Below are 18,610 nucleotides of genomic sequence, written 5' to 3' on the forward strand. Positions count from 1 at the left end.
TCATAACTCACACACATGGTCGACCAATCAGCAAGATCCTGCGGGGGCAGAAAGCCGGTAGGTTACATGAACGCACACATGAACAGGACGGACAGAGACACAGGGAGGCAGGAAACTTCTCTTCTCTTTGTTCAGGATCACCGGAGCGACTTCACCTGAACCTGAGACAGGAAGAGCCACGGTCGTCCCTCTGAGGTAATCTGCTCTGTCGGTGCAGAGTTTCACCGAGCTGGAACTTTAAACCACACTGACAGTCTGACTTTGTGTAGCGGGAGGTGTTGTTTCTCTACCAGGCAGGGGTGGAAGAAGTAAAGAAGTAATATTATATACTACAAATACTCTGCAGTACAAGTACAAGTTATCAGTAAAATATACTTTAAGTACTTTTATGCAGCATGGCTCCTTTCACAGTAACAAGTGCATGTAAGAGTTATTTAATATTGTAGTTCAGCAGGTTTTAGATATTTCATATACTACTGGGTATATTTGTATATTTGTAGTACAGTACTGCATCATAACATATAATTTTATGTAAAAACTGTGTCAAATAAACAGAGTAGAGTAAAAAAATAACAATATTTCCCTCTGAACTGAGTTGAAGTTGATTTATAAAGGAGCAATTACTCTGTTAAATTTGTACTTTAGTTTAGTACTCGAGTAAAAACACTCAGAGGAAAGCAGTCAGCGTCACTGACAGGAAGTGTGGTTGGCGGTGCAGCATGGGAAGTGTCATTGTTTGGGATTGTTTAAGATGGAGGCCGTGCATGTTTCACTGTGAATCACTGTTTGAAACAGCTCGTTAATTCATTCAGGTGTATTTTTTATTTGACCTGTTTCTTCAGTGTCAGGTTCAGTTCAAATAAAGACAAACACACCTGCTGATCTCCAGGCGCTGTCACAGTTTCACGCCCTCACATTATCATGAAGCACCGTCGGGATCTGTGTGAGGACTTTAGGACGAGTGTGGTCTTTATGCGTGGGAAGTGTTTCTGTTTTGATCCCTCAGTATTTGTCAGCCAACATGGCGAGTGTCGAGGAAGAGAGACTTGGACAGCTGGCCGCCCTCAGTGGAAGGCATGCGGCCGCTCCGCTGCATGCCAAATCTCTGCATGCTATTTATATTCACCTTGCCGGGCTCACTAGTGGTGTCTGTTCATTCACGCCCGGCCACGGCAAATGCCACCACGTTAAAATACCAATTACAAATTTGCTGCTTCAACTCCAGTGGGCATGACGTGATTTGAAAAAAATGATATGTATGTAAGGGCGACTTTCTTCCAAACGTGCTTCACAGAGCGAGATACAACAGACAGAAACAGACAGCGAAGAGAAATTTAATTAGATAAATAAACAGAAGGATCCAATTAGTCTGTCGCTGTCATCATACTGATGTGTTTTCACGCTTCTTTCCAGTTCTCCCGTCATCCATGCTCACCGACAGTGACAGAGAAATGGCCATACCGCGGATGTTTAACTCCAACACCCCGTTCGTCATCGTGACCGGAGGATCTGAACTCTCCTTTCTTGGCAAAGAGGACGACAGCCAAGTGTGCGAGGAGGAGAAGGACTCGCTGGTCCAGGCCATCGCCCCCCATCTGAGCCGGGTGATGCAGCACGGCACCGCCAAACATGTGGAGGGCCCCCAAGTGTCCGAGGACAGTACCTGTGTGTCCATAGTGGCACAGGCAGAGAGTAAGACAGCAGGCCTACAGTATGTGCATCAACGAAAGTAACGGGTTTGTTTGTCTGTGTTAATTATTAACAGTGTTTTCTACTGGATCAATAGCTTGTATACAGGCAGCCCGGCTAACAAACTGAACTAACGTGGGCTAACAGCAGCTACAGTTTGCCACTCTTTGTGCTAAGCTTCACCTCTGGTTGTAGTTTCAGGCTCTAATCGTCAGCGTTTCTCCGTCCCAGGTGAAGACTTTCAGGAGTTCAGCCCCACCAACACACACAGTCCTTACTCGAGAGCTCAGCCGCTCAAGAAGCGCAGGTACCTTCACAGCATCCGTGCTGCCATCAGCATGTCTCAGAATCAATACTGCAGACAGGAACATACGCCGTCAGAGTAACTGGAAAAAGAAGATGTACTGACATGAATTGTATCGCGTAAGTTTCAGTGCATTTACTCTCTAATTTTCAGGCCTCTCAGCAAGGAAGCTGCCCTCTTGAGTGACACTGAGGATGAGGCCTTCGACGTGGCGCACTACCACCTCCAGAGGAAACAACGCAGGAAAACCAGAGGACAGAGCCAGGAGGGAGGAGAAGAGCCTCCAATCATCCGAGGCCTGTGGGTGCAGGAGATTGATTGGCTGAAATCAGCAGACAGGGAGATGACGTCATGGGCTGAGATCATACCGCCTCCTCCTCAGTTCACTGACTCAGTCTCACACCCTTGCAGCTGTGACCTGCCGTCCTCCCGCCAATGTGCAGATGTGTGCGAGTGTGACGCAGGATTGGAGGAGGAAGAAGCAGACGACACATCCAGCTCTGATGACAGAGGCGGCGGCTCGGACTCTGATTGCGACCTGGAGCAAGACTCTGAATCCATTTGCACTCACGAAAGCGAGTCGGACTCGTCCTGCGGCGCAGAGGACGACACACAAGGCCCAGATAGTTTTGGAGTCGAAGCCACAATGTCGACTTTGACCTTTAACCTGATGCACGTGTCCGATTTTACATCCTCCTCCCACGCTGAGTGCTATTCTGACTCTACAGGGTGTGTGCAGAGCATGCTGGGAATTTCAGACCCCAGCTGCACTGTGAACACATCTCAGTGTGCATTTGGTTTCGATGACACGAGCGATACTGACACAGTTCTGGGGATCTTAAGAGGCAGAGTGACGCGCATGCCGAAGATATCTGTCGAACCTTTCTTCAAAGATTTGATAGAACAAACGCTGAATGAGTGGAAGAGCAGCAAAACCCTCAATGAAGGACTCATATTTCATCATGTAAGACACGTAACAGACATATAACACGCCCAAACATGCTTTAAAGCCCGACACAAACACCAAACTCTCAGCGACGTCACAGCAGTCGGTGAAAATGTTAAAAAATAAATAAAATACTGGATCCAACAGCATCGAATACATGGAAATACAATATTTCCCTCTAAAACAGAGAATATGTATCAAGCAGCATCAGTTAAATCTGATATATTTGACTTGACCTTTTTGGCCACTTGGGGGCAGCAAACACACTAAAAACACAACGTCTGACATATTATCACTTTTTTAGAGAATCCTGTTTATAACAGCAGACGCAGGATGAAGCTGAGGTTAGTCGACATTAGCATTCACCAGAAAATACTTTTGTGTCTAATGAGGTTGAGGAAAGATTGTGGCCTTGGTCTAATACAGAAAAAGTCAACAGTGATTAAACACTAAAGAAAACTTAGTTAGGAATATAATATTTCTGTAAATCTGACACAGTTAAATACAAATACCTCAACACTGTACACCTGCTGTGACGTCACTGATCAAGGTGTGTTTGCCCTTTAACTAGCCTGTTTGTCATTTATATTTTCCTTTGTGTCCTTAAGCAACTTCAGCCCAACAGCTGTCAGTACAGGGAGGGAGAGGAGTATTGCATTCTTCATCACATCCAGAACGGCTCGTATGGTGACGTATTCTGCGTCCAGGACAAACTGACTGGATTCGAGTGTGCTGCCAAAAGGGTAAGCCAAGAAAGAGTGAGTCATGTTTTAAACAAAAACATAAATCCAGATATGCACCACCCAGAGCAATATTCTCCTGAAGTGATGATTCACTGAAACGTTATTGAAATGTTATTCAGCGCTTTGTTCTCCGCTGGTCTCAGATTCCTCTGAGTCACTTCAGCAGCGAGGAGGTGAGCACGTGGAGCGCTCTCAACTCTCCTCGTGTTGTGGAGCTCTTTGGGGCCGTCAGGGAGGGCCTCAACATTGTGCTGTTCATGGATCTGAAGCCAGGTAAACTCTCTCCAGTGTCATCAATAGACAACACAAATACTAATGCCAGTGTTTAGCTCTATAAAATAACGATGTGTCCAAAACTTTTCAGCATGTTTGTCGCAGCTTCTGAAAGAGATGAAGTCCCTTCCTGAGGATTTGGCCCTGCACTACCTCCATCAGTCACTGGAGGCGCTAGAACACCTGCACCACAGAAAAGTCCTTCACCTGGACGTCAAAGGTATGTTCCTGTTTTAAACGACAGGTCTGGCTGTAGCGTAGTAGTAGCCTGCATGGGCCTTATGTTGATGTTGATGGGTACTGTAAAAGGTGTCACTTTCAGCTCTTTGTTTTGGTTTTATAGCTCATAACTTAAGGCCGTGGTTAGTCTCATTTCCAGCAGAGGGAGCAGTACTTTCCAGTAATAAAGCTCAGATAAACTCATTGCACAAAGTTAACAACTAGCCGATGAACACGGTGGAGCATTGAGCAGCTGAGGAGCCAGATATTTTTCTAAGAAATTGGTGGAGACCAAAAATGGAGCTAAAAGAGAGCAAATATTGGACTTCATGTCTGCTGGAGAGGCAACTGTTTGCTAACAATTCAACTTTATTAAAGGTCCAATGTGGAAGATTTATGTGAATTTCGGGTGAATTTTTTATAGAACTCATCTGTTCAAATTATATTAAGGCTTAAAGTTGATCGATGATCCACATCAACAGGCAGGAGGTGTTTTTCTGCTGCCCCCAAGTGGCCAAAAAAATCAATAAATTTAGCAACTTTAAGATGCTTTAATCAGAATCAGAACCAGAATCAGAAATACTTTAATAATCCCAGGGGGAAATTATTTAATTGAACTATTTGCATCTGATTTTCATACTTCTTCTGCAGGGACAAATCATGATTTACATTTATAAACTACCAGGCTTTTGACGTTTGAATTCAGCTTTAGCTTGTTTACTTTCACATCTCTCCCTGCTGCAGTAGCACATTTGATATTACGAACAGTGCATAATGGGACGGAGCCCACTAAAGCCTCTAACTGCTGGTTTTACTGTCAGCTAGCATCCCCCAGTGTTGGCACCTAATCCGAAACCCCTAAACCCTCAGTAATCCCTGCTGAGAGGATTGAGTAGGAGGGGGCTCGCTGAAATTAGGCCCGTCCGTTGTCCTCACTACGAGCAGGTTCACTCAAATTAACTGGTCACATCACATCATCTTCATGAAGAAGTAGAAAACAATGTGTGCTTTATTTTTTGAAGATGTTACCCTGTGCTACCTCAAGAGCTGCAGAGGCTGCAGAGGCTTTGCCCTCCCCTCGGTGTTCCCATCAGTCTGACAGCCTCTGACAGCCTCTTGATTCCTCAGTCAACTGTTTCATAATGAGCTCCAAATGAAAACAAGCTGTCTCACTAAATCCCGTGTGTTGATTTTATTCCAGTTGACAATGTGCTGCTGTCTGCAGACTGCAGAGACACATTCCTCTGTGACTTTGGTCTCTCAGAGACATTAGATGACAATGGACGGAGCACCGAGGCCTTCAGGGGTGAGTTAGTCTTCAAAGTCAGCAATACAAATATTTGTTACATCATAGTTATCTAGTTTATATTTATTGATCACGTTTGGTTACATCAACAATATCACGTAGAAATCACTGACTAGTCCAGCAGCAGTCAGCCCAGCTCGGCGTCTGTCTTTCAGCCTTTTATTTCACCAAGCTCTCACCAACAACTAAAAGTCAGTCCCAAGATCATGTGGAAACCAGCCAGGCAAACCAAGAGACGAGATAACGTGAAGACAAAGAGATGAAAATGAATTTACAGTTTGTCTGTCGATGTAGGAGCTGCCCTCCCCGGCACAGAGACCCACATGGCCCCTGAGGTGGCTCGAGGAGATCGACTTTGTGCCAAGGCGGATGTATGGAGCAGCTGTTGTATGCTACTGCACATGCTCAACGGATGCCAACCGTGGAAACGCTACTACTCCCCTCCACTCTGTCTCCAGGTGAGTCTTCTTTAGTGTGATATTTTCACCTTGAAGTGAGTTTTTCTCACGTTTCTTTGTCATCTGTTTGTCAGATTGTCAACGAGCCTCCGCCTCTCTGGGAGGTGCCGTCCAACTGCAACAATTTCACAGCTAAGGTGTTCAGAGCCGGACTCCAGAAAGACCCCGACAGACGAGCATCGGCGAAGGACCTCAGGAGGAAAACCACCAAGGCCCTCAGAGCAGGTCGATGAGTTACCTATTCAAGAACAATATGATAATGTTAAGAAATATTTAGTAAAAATAAAATACACAGCAGGACAATGATACGAATGTCTGTCTTATCCTGATTTAAGTGAAGAGAACTGGTTCAGTTTTTGACCTCAACTAAACATTTGAGTGAATAATACAAGAGGGAGGAAGTATTGGGGAAATCAAACAGGACCCAGTATTGAGCCTTGAGGCACTCCAAACCTAGTTTTGACCATTGGAAAGACATTATTGTATGTTTTCAGGAGCCTGTCAACCAAAAACCTTTGAAGTGTCTTACTGTTTTTGTGACGTTATCTGCATAACTAAAAAATGTATATTTGCTCCACAGTTGGAGGTCTGAGTCCCTGGTCCATCAAAAGTGCCTGTGAAAAGTTGTATCATGGCAAGAACCAGAATGAAGTCACCTCACCCTCTTTATCACCCGTCACCCCGACTAAACCATCAGCTGCCCTCTCAGCACCCACAATGTACTGGGTGAGCCCCTGGAGGACGACAGCAGTGGATGAGGACAGCAATGACCACGACTCTGAAGAGGAGATGGACTCCTTAACCAGGGAATGGGAGTCCCAGCCCAAATCACTGCAGGTTGATTACACTGCAGACGAACAAGACTGGGACACTTGGTCCGATTCGGAGGTGGATATATACATGGGAGAGGAGGAACGTATTCAGGAAAAGTGGCTGAAAACTGAAAGGGACTATGAAGGGGACTGGGAAGAGGAAGGAGATGAAGAGGGGGAAGTAGAAGAAGTAGAAGAAGAAGAAGAAGAAGAAGAAGAAGAAGAAGAGTGGGACTCTATTTCTTCAGAGTATCGCCGAGCTCTCCGAGGCGTCTTCCCTTTGCTGCAAAAAGGCCAACAGATAATTCATGACAATGCATGGGGATCAGAACCAGAGCTGGAATACCTCAGAGACGGTGAGTCAGAGAAACCCGGCGTCATGAGCTCAGCAGGGGTAACACACTCGTGTTTATCAATGTCCAGAATCTGTTTATTTCATCTGCTACATCTCAGACAAACTAATATGCTGACTGTCAATGAGTTGATGAGCTGAGTGAAGGTTTTTCCTCTCTGTTGCACATTTAAAGGAACATTTTAAAGCTCCAATGTGTGATTTAAGGGGCTCTTTTTTACAGAATATAACATTTATAGTTGTTTTTAGTGTTTAGTCACCTGAAAATAAGAATCGTTATGTTTTTGTTACATTACAATGAGCCTTCTATATCTGCAGACACCACGTGTACTCTTTAGTGGAGTTCGCCATGTTAAACCATCATGTTGCGTCATGTTAAATTATATAAAACATCCACCTGTCAATCAAAGCTGCATAACTTTAAGCCTTAATATAATGTGAACAGGTGAGTTGTATATAAATTCACCCTCAGTACAGTTGTCATGAACGGGGAAATTAGCTACAGAGACCAAAACTGTTTTTTGTACCAGGCTGTAAACATGTTTATTTCTGCTGTGAAGTTGGACATTTGAACATGGGGACTTATGGAGACTGACTCACTTCTGGAGCCAGCCTCAAGTGGATGTTAGAGGAACTGCAGTTTTTAGCACTTCTACACTGGCTTCAGAACACATCCAAATCCCCGACCAAACTGTCGTTGGTCAAATTGCATCGTGGGGAATGTAGGCACTAGATTTGAACAAAGAAGAATGAATGTAATAAATCTGAAATCTGTGGAGTGCTCCTTTAATACAATACTTACATGCCGGATGAATCTTGAATCAGTTATCGGTTGGACTCAATCACAGCTGCAGTTATCGCTTGTGGCTTCATACCACACAGGATGTACTTCTATCAGATATCACACGTGTTATATCATCACACCACAGGAGTTAATAGAATCAAGTCGTTTCGAAACAGCGCTCAGTCAGCACATCAGTTCACTGCACACAAACATCCCCACATGTGGTGAGTTAGACTTACACCCCTTAAAACTGTGACATACCAAAGCAGAGACATGGCAACAGCTAGAGCTATGGCATCCCACGAACAAAGTCACAGCTACGGTCAGTTAGAGTCAGCTCGAATCAGCAGCAGCCGGTTGTAATAACACAGTGTTCTCGCTCCGTTAACTGCAGTGATACAAACTTGAGTAGCGGAGGGTGTGTCGACTCGTGCTGTGATCACAACCAGGGCCAGCCGAATACATAAAAACTTCATCATAGTGCAGCTCAGCCTTCCTCTGTAGACTAACAAATACAAAATGTATTGTAAGGGATCAGGAAAGGTCGCGTACCAAAGTGTTTTTCATGACACTTTCCATACAGAGCACGTCTAGACTGTACTCTTAAATAAAAATAATGTACAGTCTGAACAATTCCCACCATGAGCAAGCACTTGGCAACAGTGGCAAGGAAAAACTTGGTGGCCAGCCATTGTAATAATCTTTGTAGTGCACATCGAGCAGGATAGCAGCAGGCACTAACAGAAACAATTATGTCGTCTCTTGATAGATGTAGCTATAGGCACCACCATCCGGACCCCATCCCCTGAACCTAGAGATGACCCTCCATCCTGTTTCAGCTGCTCGGACACGTCGCAGATGGATGCCTCAGAGAACGTGGGTATCTATAGAAGAAAAGATCCAATTATTGAAGAAAGAAAGAAATAGAAACTAAATCTCTCTCTTCATTTTTAAGGACTCTGATCATTCATCTGATGATCTGAGCTCTGGAGTCTTTTCCTCCTGCAACAGTCAGACGGACGGACACTTGGAGTGGTTGGCTTCAGCGAATCAGCCCTCTTCATACTGCTTCGAAGGTAGGATGGCAGAACTGTATGGCTATGTTATACGCTGGTTTGTTTCTGTTTTCATGGTTAGTGTTATCTGCTCCGCTCTGACTGCATCAGGTGTTGACATCTGGATCGAGAACGTGCAGGGCGAATGTCTAAGGATTCGTGAACACCGGCAGGTCAAAGTGGGCCATGTGGCTGTAGGAATTAGTGATCAGGTAAGAGACAATGTTTGGGATGGCTCCCCTCGGTGCAGCAGGTTACTTCACTGTCCATCAGGAAACAGTCGAGGTTTGATCCCGTCTCATCCGTCATTCAGATCTCAGGGAAAGCCTTCACGTTGGAGACCCTGGACAGGAAGATGGTGTCTTTTGAACAAGAGATCAAGGAGTCTTGTCTGTGGCTCCGCTGTGTTCCCGCTCCGGACAGATGTCAGCGCTGGAGGTGGAGAGTCCAAGACGGGAAGCTGGAGCTGCGAGAATGAGACGTCTTTTTTTTGTTATTTTCCTTGTTGTTCTTTGCACTAATTTAGACATCGATTGTTTTAGAGCCATGTGGACGACGTGGAGATGTAGATATGGATGTTATGCTGCTAATATGATTTTGATGGGTGAACGTGGGATAAGAATATGACATTTTGCCCTTTAAGGACAGTTTCGTTATGTCTCTATGTGTCCTGGAAACTGGAGTTTGTCATGCTGCTTGGTGTCTTTTAAGCTTTAGACTGAGTGAAGCTGCTTAAAACAACGACTAACTGTTTTAATACAACATGAGCCCTGAAGACTTTAATACTTGAACATTACTAACCTTTTATATCTTATTAAAAAATGACCTCCAAGGCAAAGAAGCTGCTTCTTCTGCTTTCATTCATTATGTCCTCCAGCCTCAGTCCACAGAGAAAACGCTTCTTATGCTACCACAGACCTAAAGCCTATAGGAAACATTTACAACACCAATAAAGAAGCTTTTCCCTCACAAAGAACATCCATGTGACTGTATCACATGATCACACCACATGATTTGAACATATTGTAGTCAGGTTTTATTAGATCTTTCAGCACAAAGCAAACAGGAAACAGCACAATACATTATAACATCTATAATCTACAAATATTCACGTTATACAGCATTAAATATATTAAGAGTGTATGCTGTATACAGTGGGGGGAAGGCAAATGACATTTAAATACTTAAACAGTGGAGACAAACGAAGAAGAAACACACCACCCTCTATTCAAACATCTCCTCCAGTCTGTACTGTTTAAAACTTCAATCGAATTATCTGCTGTGGATCGATCACCCATCCATCCATGCGAGCTGAACTTTCTTTGCCAAGGGTGCAGAGTTATGTAGCTGAGTTATTTAGAATACTACTGGCTAAATATGCAGGAGTAGTCCAACATTTCACTGTTTATAACACCAAGCAGGAGGGGCATTTATTAAAAATATACCCACTTCTCCAGGCACCACCACAGCACAGCTGGAGGTGTTTACATTCAACTATTAAAAACATTTGGTGAATATTTTATGAGCTGATTCCTAAATTCAACCACCTGTGGGTCTCTTAGTACGTATGTACATTATTCATTGTTCCCCCGGCAGAAACAGCCTTCATGGTGAGAAATATTTAGTTCATAAAATGCTCTGCGATTGTTGTTTTGTTCAAATTGGCTCTGATGTGTTTCAGGAATGCATTGTCAGTCAAGCAGCTCCTCCTAAAGCAAATATTTAGACATGGCCCACAGCCTTTTAACATGCCCAACAACATTTTACTCTTCCTTTCTACACAACCTCACAGCTAATACTTCTCTCTGAGTCTACAGCATGATTCTCTGTGAGACCTGAAACAAAATACACCAAGAATCATAATCCAAATGTGCACAGTGGCTTAGCCTGAAAGGGATCTTTGTTGACTCTCAGCAGGTGTCCAGCAGCTCAGAAATTGCTAAATGTCAACACAAAGGATATTAGAGGGCTGTCCGCTGCCTTCAAACACCTGAATGGACACATTAAACACTGGATTGGATCATTTTAACTATGCATTTAAAATCTAAAGCCACAAACGACTGTGAAAGTGGCTGAATGCTACAAAAAAAAACACCTGTTTGGACGACTTTACAGGCGTTGGTAACAGGTAAAAGGCGTATTCAAAGCAAGGATTTGGAGCTGCAAACAGTTTAAAAACTGCACAATCGCAAAGGATTTAGAGATTTCAATATCTGCAAGGCATGAAATCATTTAATGATTCAGATCCAGAGAGATCTCTGCACATTGCTTGAGGGCTGAGGCCACGAACGATGCCAAAACCACATTCTGCACATGTTACAACAGTGTGGCTTCGCGGTAAAACCGAGCCTGTAGGTAGTACACAGGCCTGCCCATATTCCAGACATGTGTGCTGTAATATGAAGCACAAAATACAACAACAGAGACGCTGGAAAGGAACTGAAGTCGTATAAAACACGAGAACAAGAGCGAATGTCACTTTCAATTAGTGTTGTCAGTTCCCAAACACTTTCAATGTGTTGTTAAAGAAAAGAGGCAAAGAAGACAAGATACTTGATGCTCAAACTGATTTTCACTGTGAAAATCAGTTTGAGCATTAAATATCTTGTCTTTGGGTGAAAAAGGTCAGTTTGTATTTTCATTTTACAGTTTTATGGATTCAGGGTTGACACCAGACTTCTTTACGGAGCTGGTTTTGTGCACATGGATGTTAAAACTGCTCATTATTGTGTTTGCAAGGCCCGGTCCAAGCCATAAAACAACAGCCGTAGAGCATGTCTGCTCACATACTTTTATATATATACTGTATATAGAGAAATATTCATTTATTTCATTTAATGGGACCATGTACAGTATTAAACATAAACGATTACATTTGATGTACTGCACCAGAGTTAGTTACAGCTACTTTTCATCTGCAGTCCCTTCGACAGACACAATTAAAACATATTACAGCACAATAACAAACAGCACAAAGCAAAAAACACACAGGACACATAATACAAAATACAAAGTTACACACAATAGCACATAACATACACCCACAATGTCAGTGGCTACAGAGCTGAGTATTCTTTAGCAGACTTTTTCATTTGGTTTTAAATGTATTGATGGAACTACGGAAGAGGATGAGGGTCACATAAAAAAAAAAAAGTCAGAATTCAGAGATTAAAAGTCAGAATTCTGACTTTTATACTCAATTCTGAGATTAAGTCAGAATTCTGAGGAGAAAAAGTATTTTTTAAACTTTTAATCTCAGAACTCTGAAATTAAAAGTCAGAATTCTGAGTTGTATTTTTTATGTGGCCCTAATCCTCTTCCGTCCGCATGGAGCTGCAGCCGGTGTCAGTCACATACATCCAGAGCAGCTCTGATCACATCCTAACAAACACACAGAGGCTGAAACTTGAATAAACTCGTGTTCGCTTCACTTCCTCGACATTTTGTGCACTGTGCACACACTCAGCTCTGGCTCTGTGCTCTGGCTCTGGGGCTGCTGATTGGTCGGCGGGATGACAAGGGGCGGGCTCTCGGTCACACCATCCGCCCTGTGATTGGCCCGTCGGTTTGATAGTGGGAAGTGTCCGGTACGCCGGTGTCTCCCTTGGTTGCGCAAGACGCCATTTTGGAGTGACAGTGAAAGATAACGGAAAGATCGAGAAGCTGAATCTTTCTGGGGGACGAGAAACAGGTAACGACTCAACCGACTCACGGCTCTTTTATTTTGGTTTTTATTTAAAAAAACGTCGCTGACTTGACGCCGCGGCGCGCGCGTCCCGCTTTTTGTAACCGTCCGACATGACGTCACGGTGTTCTGTCTTTGCTGTGACGCGGCATTTAGCTTTTTAGCTCGGACGGCGTTAGCTCGACCGGAGACCCGGAGAAAAAAAGACGCTGTCACCGCGGGGTTAACGGGGGAGAGAGGCACCGGTAGGAGCTCCGTGTTTCTGTCGCGACATAATTTGAATTCGTGTCAACGCTCGCGACACGAATTGAAATTATGTCGCGAGCGAGCTAACTAACCCGAGCTAACGATGCTAACCGAAGCATCCGCCCTAAGATAGCGGCGATCTGCTTCGACTAACATCAGCTAACTTTGAATTATTATATTATATTTTAATCTGTTTTAACCCCTCTTCGCTCACTCTGCCGACACCCGCTTCCCGTGCGGGGTTTTTTCCCCGCAAAGTTTAACGGCCTCTCGTGTAAGGTCGACGTGTTGTTAGCCTAGCGTCTTGTGACGGCTCACACTATCAGCCAGCTGGAGCAGGCCTCGCTTTATCGGGCTGATCCGGTTCACTTTATCCCGGGTTAACTAACTAACTAACAAACGGCGGCTCGGTCCGGATACATTTTATTTATATCCGACCACATGAAGCGAGGTTCTGGTGGAGTTAGCGCAGGGTTAATGTAAATGTTTAACCGTGAGCTTAAGTAAACATCTCCTGTCCTCCTGTTTCAGCTCGTTAATTTCTGACATTATGACATTATGAAACATGTTTACCAGCCTTTTTCTCTCTGTTTTTTCCCCCATCCACAGATTTGTCACCATGGGGAATGTGTTCGCAGCCTTATTCAAGGGCCTCTTTGGCAAAAAGGAGATGAGGATTCTCATGGTCGGGCTCGATGCTGCTGGAAAAACAACCATCCTATATAAACTCAAACTTGGAGAGATAGTCACCACCATTCCCACCATTGGTACGGACGTCCTGCGTGTCAGAGAGTGTTTGTTGTTGTTCGGCTCGCTGTCGTAGTGTTGATGTGAAACCTGCTGCTAATTTAACAAAAACACAATTATTCAGCGGTGAATCTTGTCAACTAGAGGTTTGAATTCACCTAATTTCACTTAGTTAATTGATGTATTTATTATTCATGGATGTGTTGCTGCTGTCTCTTGTTTTCAGTCGCTCACTGTGTCTCTCTTCCTCTGTCCAGGTTTTAATGTTGAAACTGTAGAATACAAGAACATCAGCTTCACAGTGTGGGATGTGGGCGGTCAGGACAAAATCAGGCCGCTGTGGCGCCACTACTTCCAGAACACTCAAGGTGAGGAGGAGGAGGTGGGGGGGGACTCACCTGTCCGAGCCGGCAGCGGCGTCAGTGATCGTCACGGCCTATAGGTGGCCTCATTGGTGCATAATGGATGATCTTAAAAACTAGTCAACCACCGACTCTCTGCTCCATTGTCCGACTCTCAAAAGACCCATTGTGTCACTCCTCCGTTTCCTGATATTGAATTCGTCAGAATATGTGAAGACAGTGTTGGCTAACACGGTGTACTGTTTCCTCGCGCTGCTGCGTGATGTTTTAATCCAGACGTCAGCTGACTGAGCAGCGTCATCGTCCACACACTGAGCACGGAGTGTGAAATCAAACGTGTGAATCCTTCTGACAGTTACAGCATCGTTAATGTTTTAATTAAAAAAAGAGAGTTTAGAAACAGCACGTCTTAATAAAGTGTTTTCTCGGGTCGGGTCAGAGGTCACAGCCTAAATCTGAGGCGTCACTCGATGATTAAAGGGATGAGGAATTATTAAAAGCACAAAATGCTACACACTGAAATTATCTGAGCGGGAGACATGACTCCATTTCACGTCCTTCAGAAAGCTGCAATAACCCACGACAGTCGACTCTTCTTTGTAACAAAAGGTCACAAGCCAGAAAAAAGGTTGGAGCTCTATCAGAAATCATTGAAATCGTTCCAAACTGGCCGAGCCTGTTCAGCTCAAACATTTGATTCTCGTTTTAAAGGTCGACCTTCTACAAACAGTTCTGTCTTTATAAACTCTTCTGACTTTAAAGACGGCGAGTGCAGAGAAGTGAGATTCTTCTCTGGAGGTGATTCACAGTTTAAACGCCGACCCTGATCAGCTACAAGCTCAGAAGATTATTAATTGTTGCTGATTCAGTGGAAAGATTCTCCCGATCGTCACTTCTCTTCCTCATATTTCACGTTTGGAGCCACGTAACATTTTGTGGACACGCACCACAGAGGGACGTTTGTCTCACCGCCGGTCCACGCACCACGCCTTGAGAGTCGGTAGTTTGATAGTCGTGCCGGTTTGGTTAACGTGATACTGCATGAAACGAAACGAAACACTGAGGGAGGAGACGTCGTGCTCTCAGAGTATCGATGGCTTTGTCTCAGCTCACAGCCGAGACGAGTCAGCGCGGCTCTTCACAGGCTCGCGTTGTCTGAAAGACGCAGAATTCACATTTTACGATAACATTAATGTGTCTGAACACGGCTCACGTCTTCAACGGGAGGGATTCAAACCTGCGTCTCTTTCCTCACGTTTGTCACCTAACACAGAAAGTTTCTTCAGCAGCTTCAGAGACTGAACTGTCGCTGTGAGACCTGTAAATATACATGAATTAATTCAAAGTGTCAGACCTGCAGGTGACACATTTACACTTTATTTTTGAATCAGCTGTTCCCGACACCCGACAGCAACGTCGGCAGCGCGAGAGCCGAGCTGAGCTCCTGAATATTTAAATGTTGGCCTCGTGTAGTGTGAGTCTTTGGATGTTGTAACCGGTGATCCAGATCTGTGTACTCAGACCTGCTCTCTGTGTTCAGGGCTCATCTTTGTGGTGGACAGCAACGACAGGGAGCGAGTGAACGAGGCGAGGGAGGAGTTGTCCAGAATGCTCTCCGAGGACGAGCTCAGAGACGCCGTGCTGCTCGTTTTTGCAAATAAACAGGTGAGCTCACGTTTTCTGTTTTTGTTCACGGATCTCGAGATCTGTTTGTGTCTGATCTCAGAGCGGCGTCGTGACCGGCAGTTTGCTCTTCCTCCTAGGATCTCCCCAACGCCATGAACGCTGCAGAGATCACAGACAAGCTGGGCTTGCACGCCCTCCGTCAGCGCAGCTGGTACATCCAGGCCACCTGCGCCACCAGCGGGGACGGCTTGTACGAGGGCCTGGACTGGCTCTCCAACCAGCTGAAGAACCAGAAATGATCCATTCCACCAGTTTTGATTTTTTTCTCTTTTTTTTTTTTTTTGTTTGTTGTTTATTTTTCTGTTTCAACACAGCGGCAGCACCGGATCCAGGCCCCCCTCGCTCCATCTAACCCACTTTTCAACCCCCGGCTCTTTCTTTTCAAGAACTTCCTTCATTCCCTTCCTCCTGCGCTCCCTTCCCTCCTCCCTCCTCGTCCCCTCCTCGTCAGTACTCTCGGGGCTCTAGCCTGTGCTGCTTGTGTGTGTGTGTGTGTGTGTGAGTGCTTGTGCGTGTGTGTGTGGGCGTGCATGTGTGTGTGCGCGTGTACCTCGTGTGTGTTCAGCGAGTGTGTGCGTGGGTGTGAAGGCGTCTCTGTGTGTGTTGGCTGGGATTGGGAGTAACCCTGGCGTGCCTTTTACACACCTCCTGTGGAATCAGCAGTCTGGTTTTCAAGCCCCTCTCTCCATCCACCAAACAGCCTCCGCCCCACTCAGCCGACCCCCCCACTCCAAGTCTTGCACGGCCCCCTTCTCCGCCCCCCCCTCCTCCACCCTTACTCTCCAGAGGAAGCATGGTTTTCATACGGCAAAGAAAGAGCAAGGGTGCAAGCCCCGCCCGCCCCGCCCCGCCCCGCCCTGTAGTATATATCTATGTTAACTAGAAATGTTCACCCGATGTAGACTGAATGCTAAACGTTCATTTTAACCTCCTCTTTGGTTTTCAAACCTCGAACGCACCCACCCGTAAGAGATTCAGCAAATTGCATCTTAACCTGTATCAGGTCGACGCAAAGCAGAAAAAGAAAAAACAAAAAAAACAACAACGCCCATCCTCGATCATTCTGGTGTCATTTGAAAATCATGCTGTTTGTGTTATTGTTATTATTATTATTATTATTATTATTATTATATTGGAATATCACATATTATTCTTAGCAATGGTTCTCCAGTGAACACTACTTTTCTCCCCCCACTAAGAGAGACCGTGAAGCACAAGGCAAGCCAACAATCTGAAAAACTAAAACTTTAAAAAATTAAAACGAGTTTACGCAAACGATCGTCTTCAAATTCTCCTCTTTGGTTAGCTGGCGTTTTAATCCCCCGGGGATTAAATTGGGATTATTTCAAGACGACCTTCAGTACAGCGATTCTCTCCGACAGTGTTCCTGCGTCACGTAGGCCAAGAAACAACCAGGTGTTGGGCATTTCACAAACTTTGAGCCGTTAGAGAAGGTGTCCCGATACATTCACAGCTTCACATGTTATTCCTTTAAGAGATGTTACATGTGTTTTTTTTTTTTTTTTCTGTAACTAGTGTTAGCGTTTCTATTTGTACTCTGACTGCTGAACCAAATGCATTTGAGCAGTGTGACAAATCCTGTATATGAACGTAGTCTATCCTCAACTCATCTGCATATGATTTTGACTGAAGAGGTTTTCTCCTCACCAACGGTTGTCAGGTTTATTTTGAAAATCTGAAAGCATCCAGCTGTCTAAGTTTCCTGTTTTTGGATGAAGGATTGGCACCAGATATGAAGTCTCTTTTAACTGTGAATGGTCCAGACATGAAGAAAGGGAAGCCGCTTCTTGATGTCTGGTTGTTGACAGGCTACTTCCACACGTTAGAAAGCGCCGCGTACTTCATGGCCCCGAACAGACCAACACAACAAGCACTCTGTCAGTCGCTCGTCCGCGAGCTGGAAGGACTTGGTGGTAGAACTGTTTCTAGGGGGAACGGGTGTGTGCGGTTAACCGGTCGTGAGATTCAGCAGGCGTTCTCAGAGTCGAACCACACGGGGGGGTTAAAGCTGGCACTTCTGTCAAGAATGATTGTAAATCTGTAAGTTCCCCTGTAAACTGTTTCCGTGGGGATTTCCTGAACACATTAATAAACATGATTTGATCCAACAAGTTGTGCCTCTGTGACGGATTCTTCTTCAATCACTAAAACATCTGAAAAACAAACTTGTCGATCAGTTATTTATAGCGTCATAATAATTTGCTGAAGGCCTCTCGGTGTTGAAACAGTTTGTTCATCCTTCATATATGAAACCTGCCCTCCAGGTGAGAGAGACGATAAGCTGCCTCAATAAAAGTTTGTCGCAGAGTTCAACGGATCTGTGAATGTTTAACTGAATTCATGGTTCGACTGAAAATAAGTTCATGAGCCACAAGGTGGAGACAAGCAGCCATCAATATATTCAGTGACACTAACAACTTTAGAGTCACATTTTTAATCAAACTTTTTAATAAAAGTTGTATTTTATAAGGAAATCTTGGTGTATTTGACAGAGACAGCTCAGTGATGTAGTATTTTAACAAACCGCTCTACAACACGGTACAAATACTACAACAGCCTGCATATAATTAATTAATTAATTAAATTAATACCTCAGTGAAACACTAGTCAGCTACAATAAGTATCAATAATACTACAATATAGAAATGTGCAGTTACAAATAAAAGTATTACCATCAAAGTACTCCTTAAATGTAAATTATTTGATTGTATTATAATTATTGATGCATTCATAGATTTAATTATTTCATAATTCACCCATGGCAGGATGATTTATTATCATTTATTTATTTATTTTATATTATAATATAAATATGTAAAGTACCTGAAGCTGATCTGAGTAAAAAGTTTTTATACTTATACCTCCAAAAAGTACCTGACAGGTATGAACGTTGTACTCTGTGAGTAACTTAAAATAAAGAGT

The 18,610-nt window shown here is 44.2% G+C and overlaps 2 protein-coding genes across 5 annotated transcripts; both read left to right on the plus strand.

Annotated features, from left to right (window-relative positions):
- On the plus strand, window positions 1-11,676 carry LOC104938682 (uncharacterized). Of its 3 annotated transcripts, none has more exons than XM_027289086.1 (15): window positions 1-195; window positions 1,414-1,692; window positions 1,921-1,996; window positions 2,147-2,957; window positions 3,548-3,682; window positions 3,802-3,955; window positions 4,047-4,175; window positions 5,376-5,480; window positions 5,775-5,938; window positions 6,013-6,163; window positions 6,519-7,106; window positions 8,656-8,762; window positions 8,842-8,962; window positions 9,053-9,153; window positions 9,255-11,676. In XM_027289086.1, the coding sequence occupies exons 2-15, from the start codon at window positions 1,428-1,430 to the stop codon at window positions 9,417-9,419; spliced, it is 3,072 nt and encodes a 1,023-aa protein (XP_027144887.1). In that variant the 5' UTR covers window positions 1-195; window positions 1,414-1,427; the 3' UTR covers window positions 9,420-11,676. The 3 variants fall into 3 exon arrangements, with proteins under 3 accessions (XP_027144887.1, XP_019133263.1, XP_027144888.1); XM_019277718.2 differs by having other exon boundaries at window positions 2-195; window positions 3,826-3,955; XM_027289087.1 differs by lacking the exon at window positions 1-195 and having other exon boundaries at window positions 1,403-1,692.
- Window positions 11,677-12,488: 812 nt separating this feature from the next.
- On the plus strand, window positions 12,489-17,799 carry LOC104938681 (ADP-ribosylation factor 1-like). Of its 2 annotated transcripts, none has more exons than XM_010755109.3 (5): window positions 12,489-12,632; window positions 13,482-13,639; window positions 13,877-13,987; window positions 15,522-15,646; window positions 15,745-17,799. In XM_010755109.3, the coding sequence occupies exons 2-5, from the start codon at window positions 13,492-13,494 to the stop codon at window positions 15,904-15,906; spliced, it is 546 nt and encodes a 181-aa protein (XP_010753411.1). In that variant the 5' UTR covers window positions 12,489-12,632; window positions 13,482-13,491; the 3' UTR covers window positions 15,907-17,799. The 2 variants fall into 2 exon arrangements, with proteins under 2 accessions (XP_010753411.1, XP_010753412.1); XM_010755110.3 differs by lacking the exon at window positions 12,489-12,632 and adding an exon at window positions 12,728-12,871.
- Window positions 17,800-18,610: the final 811 nt, after the last annotated feature.

This window comes from Larimichthys crocea, chromosome XVI (assembly GCF_000972845.2).
Source record: "Larimichthys crocea isolate SSNF chromosome XVI, L_crocea_2.0, whole genome shotgun sequence".
NCBI lineage: Eukaryota > Metazoa > Chordata > Actinopteri > Sciaenidae > Larimichthys > Larimichthys crocea.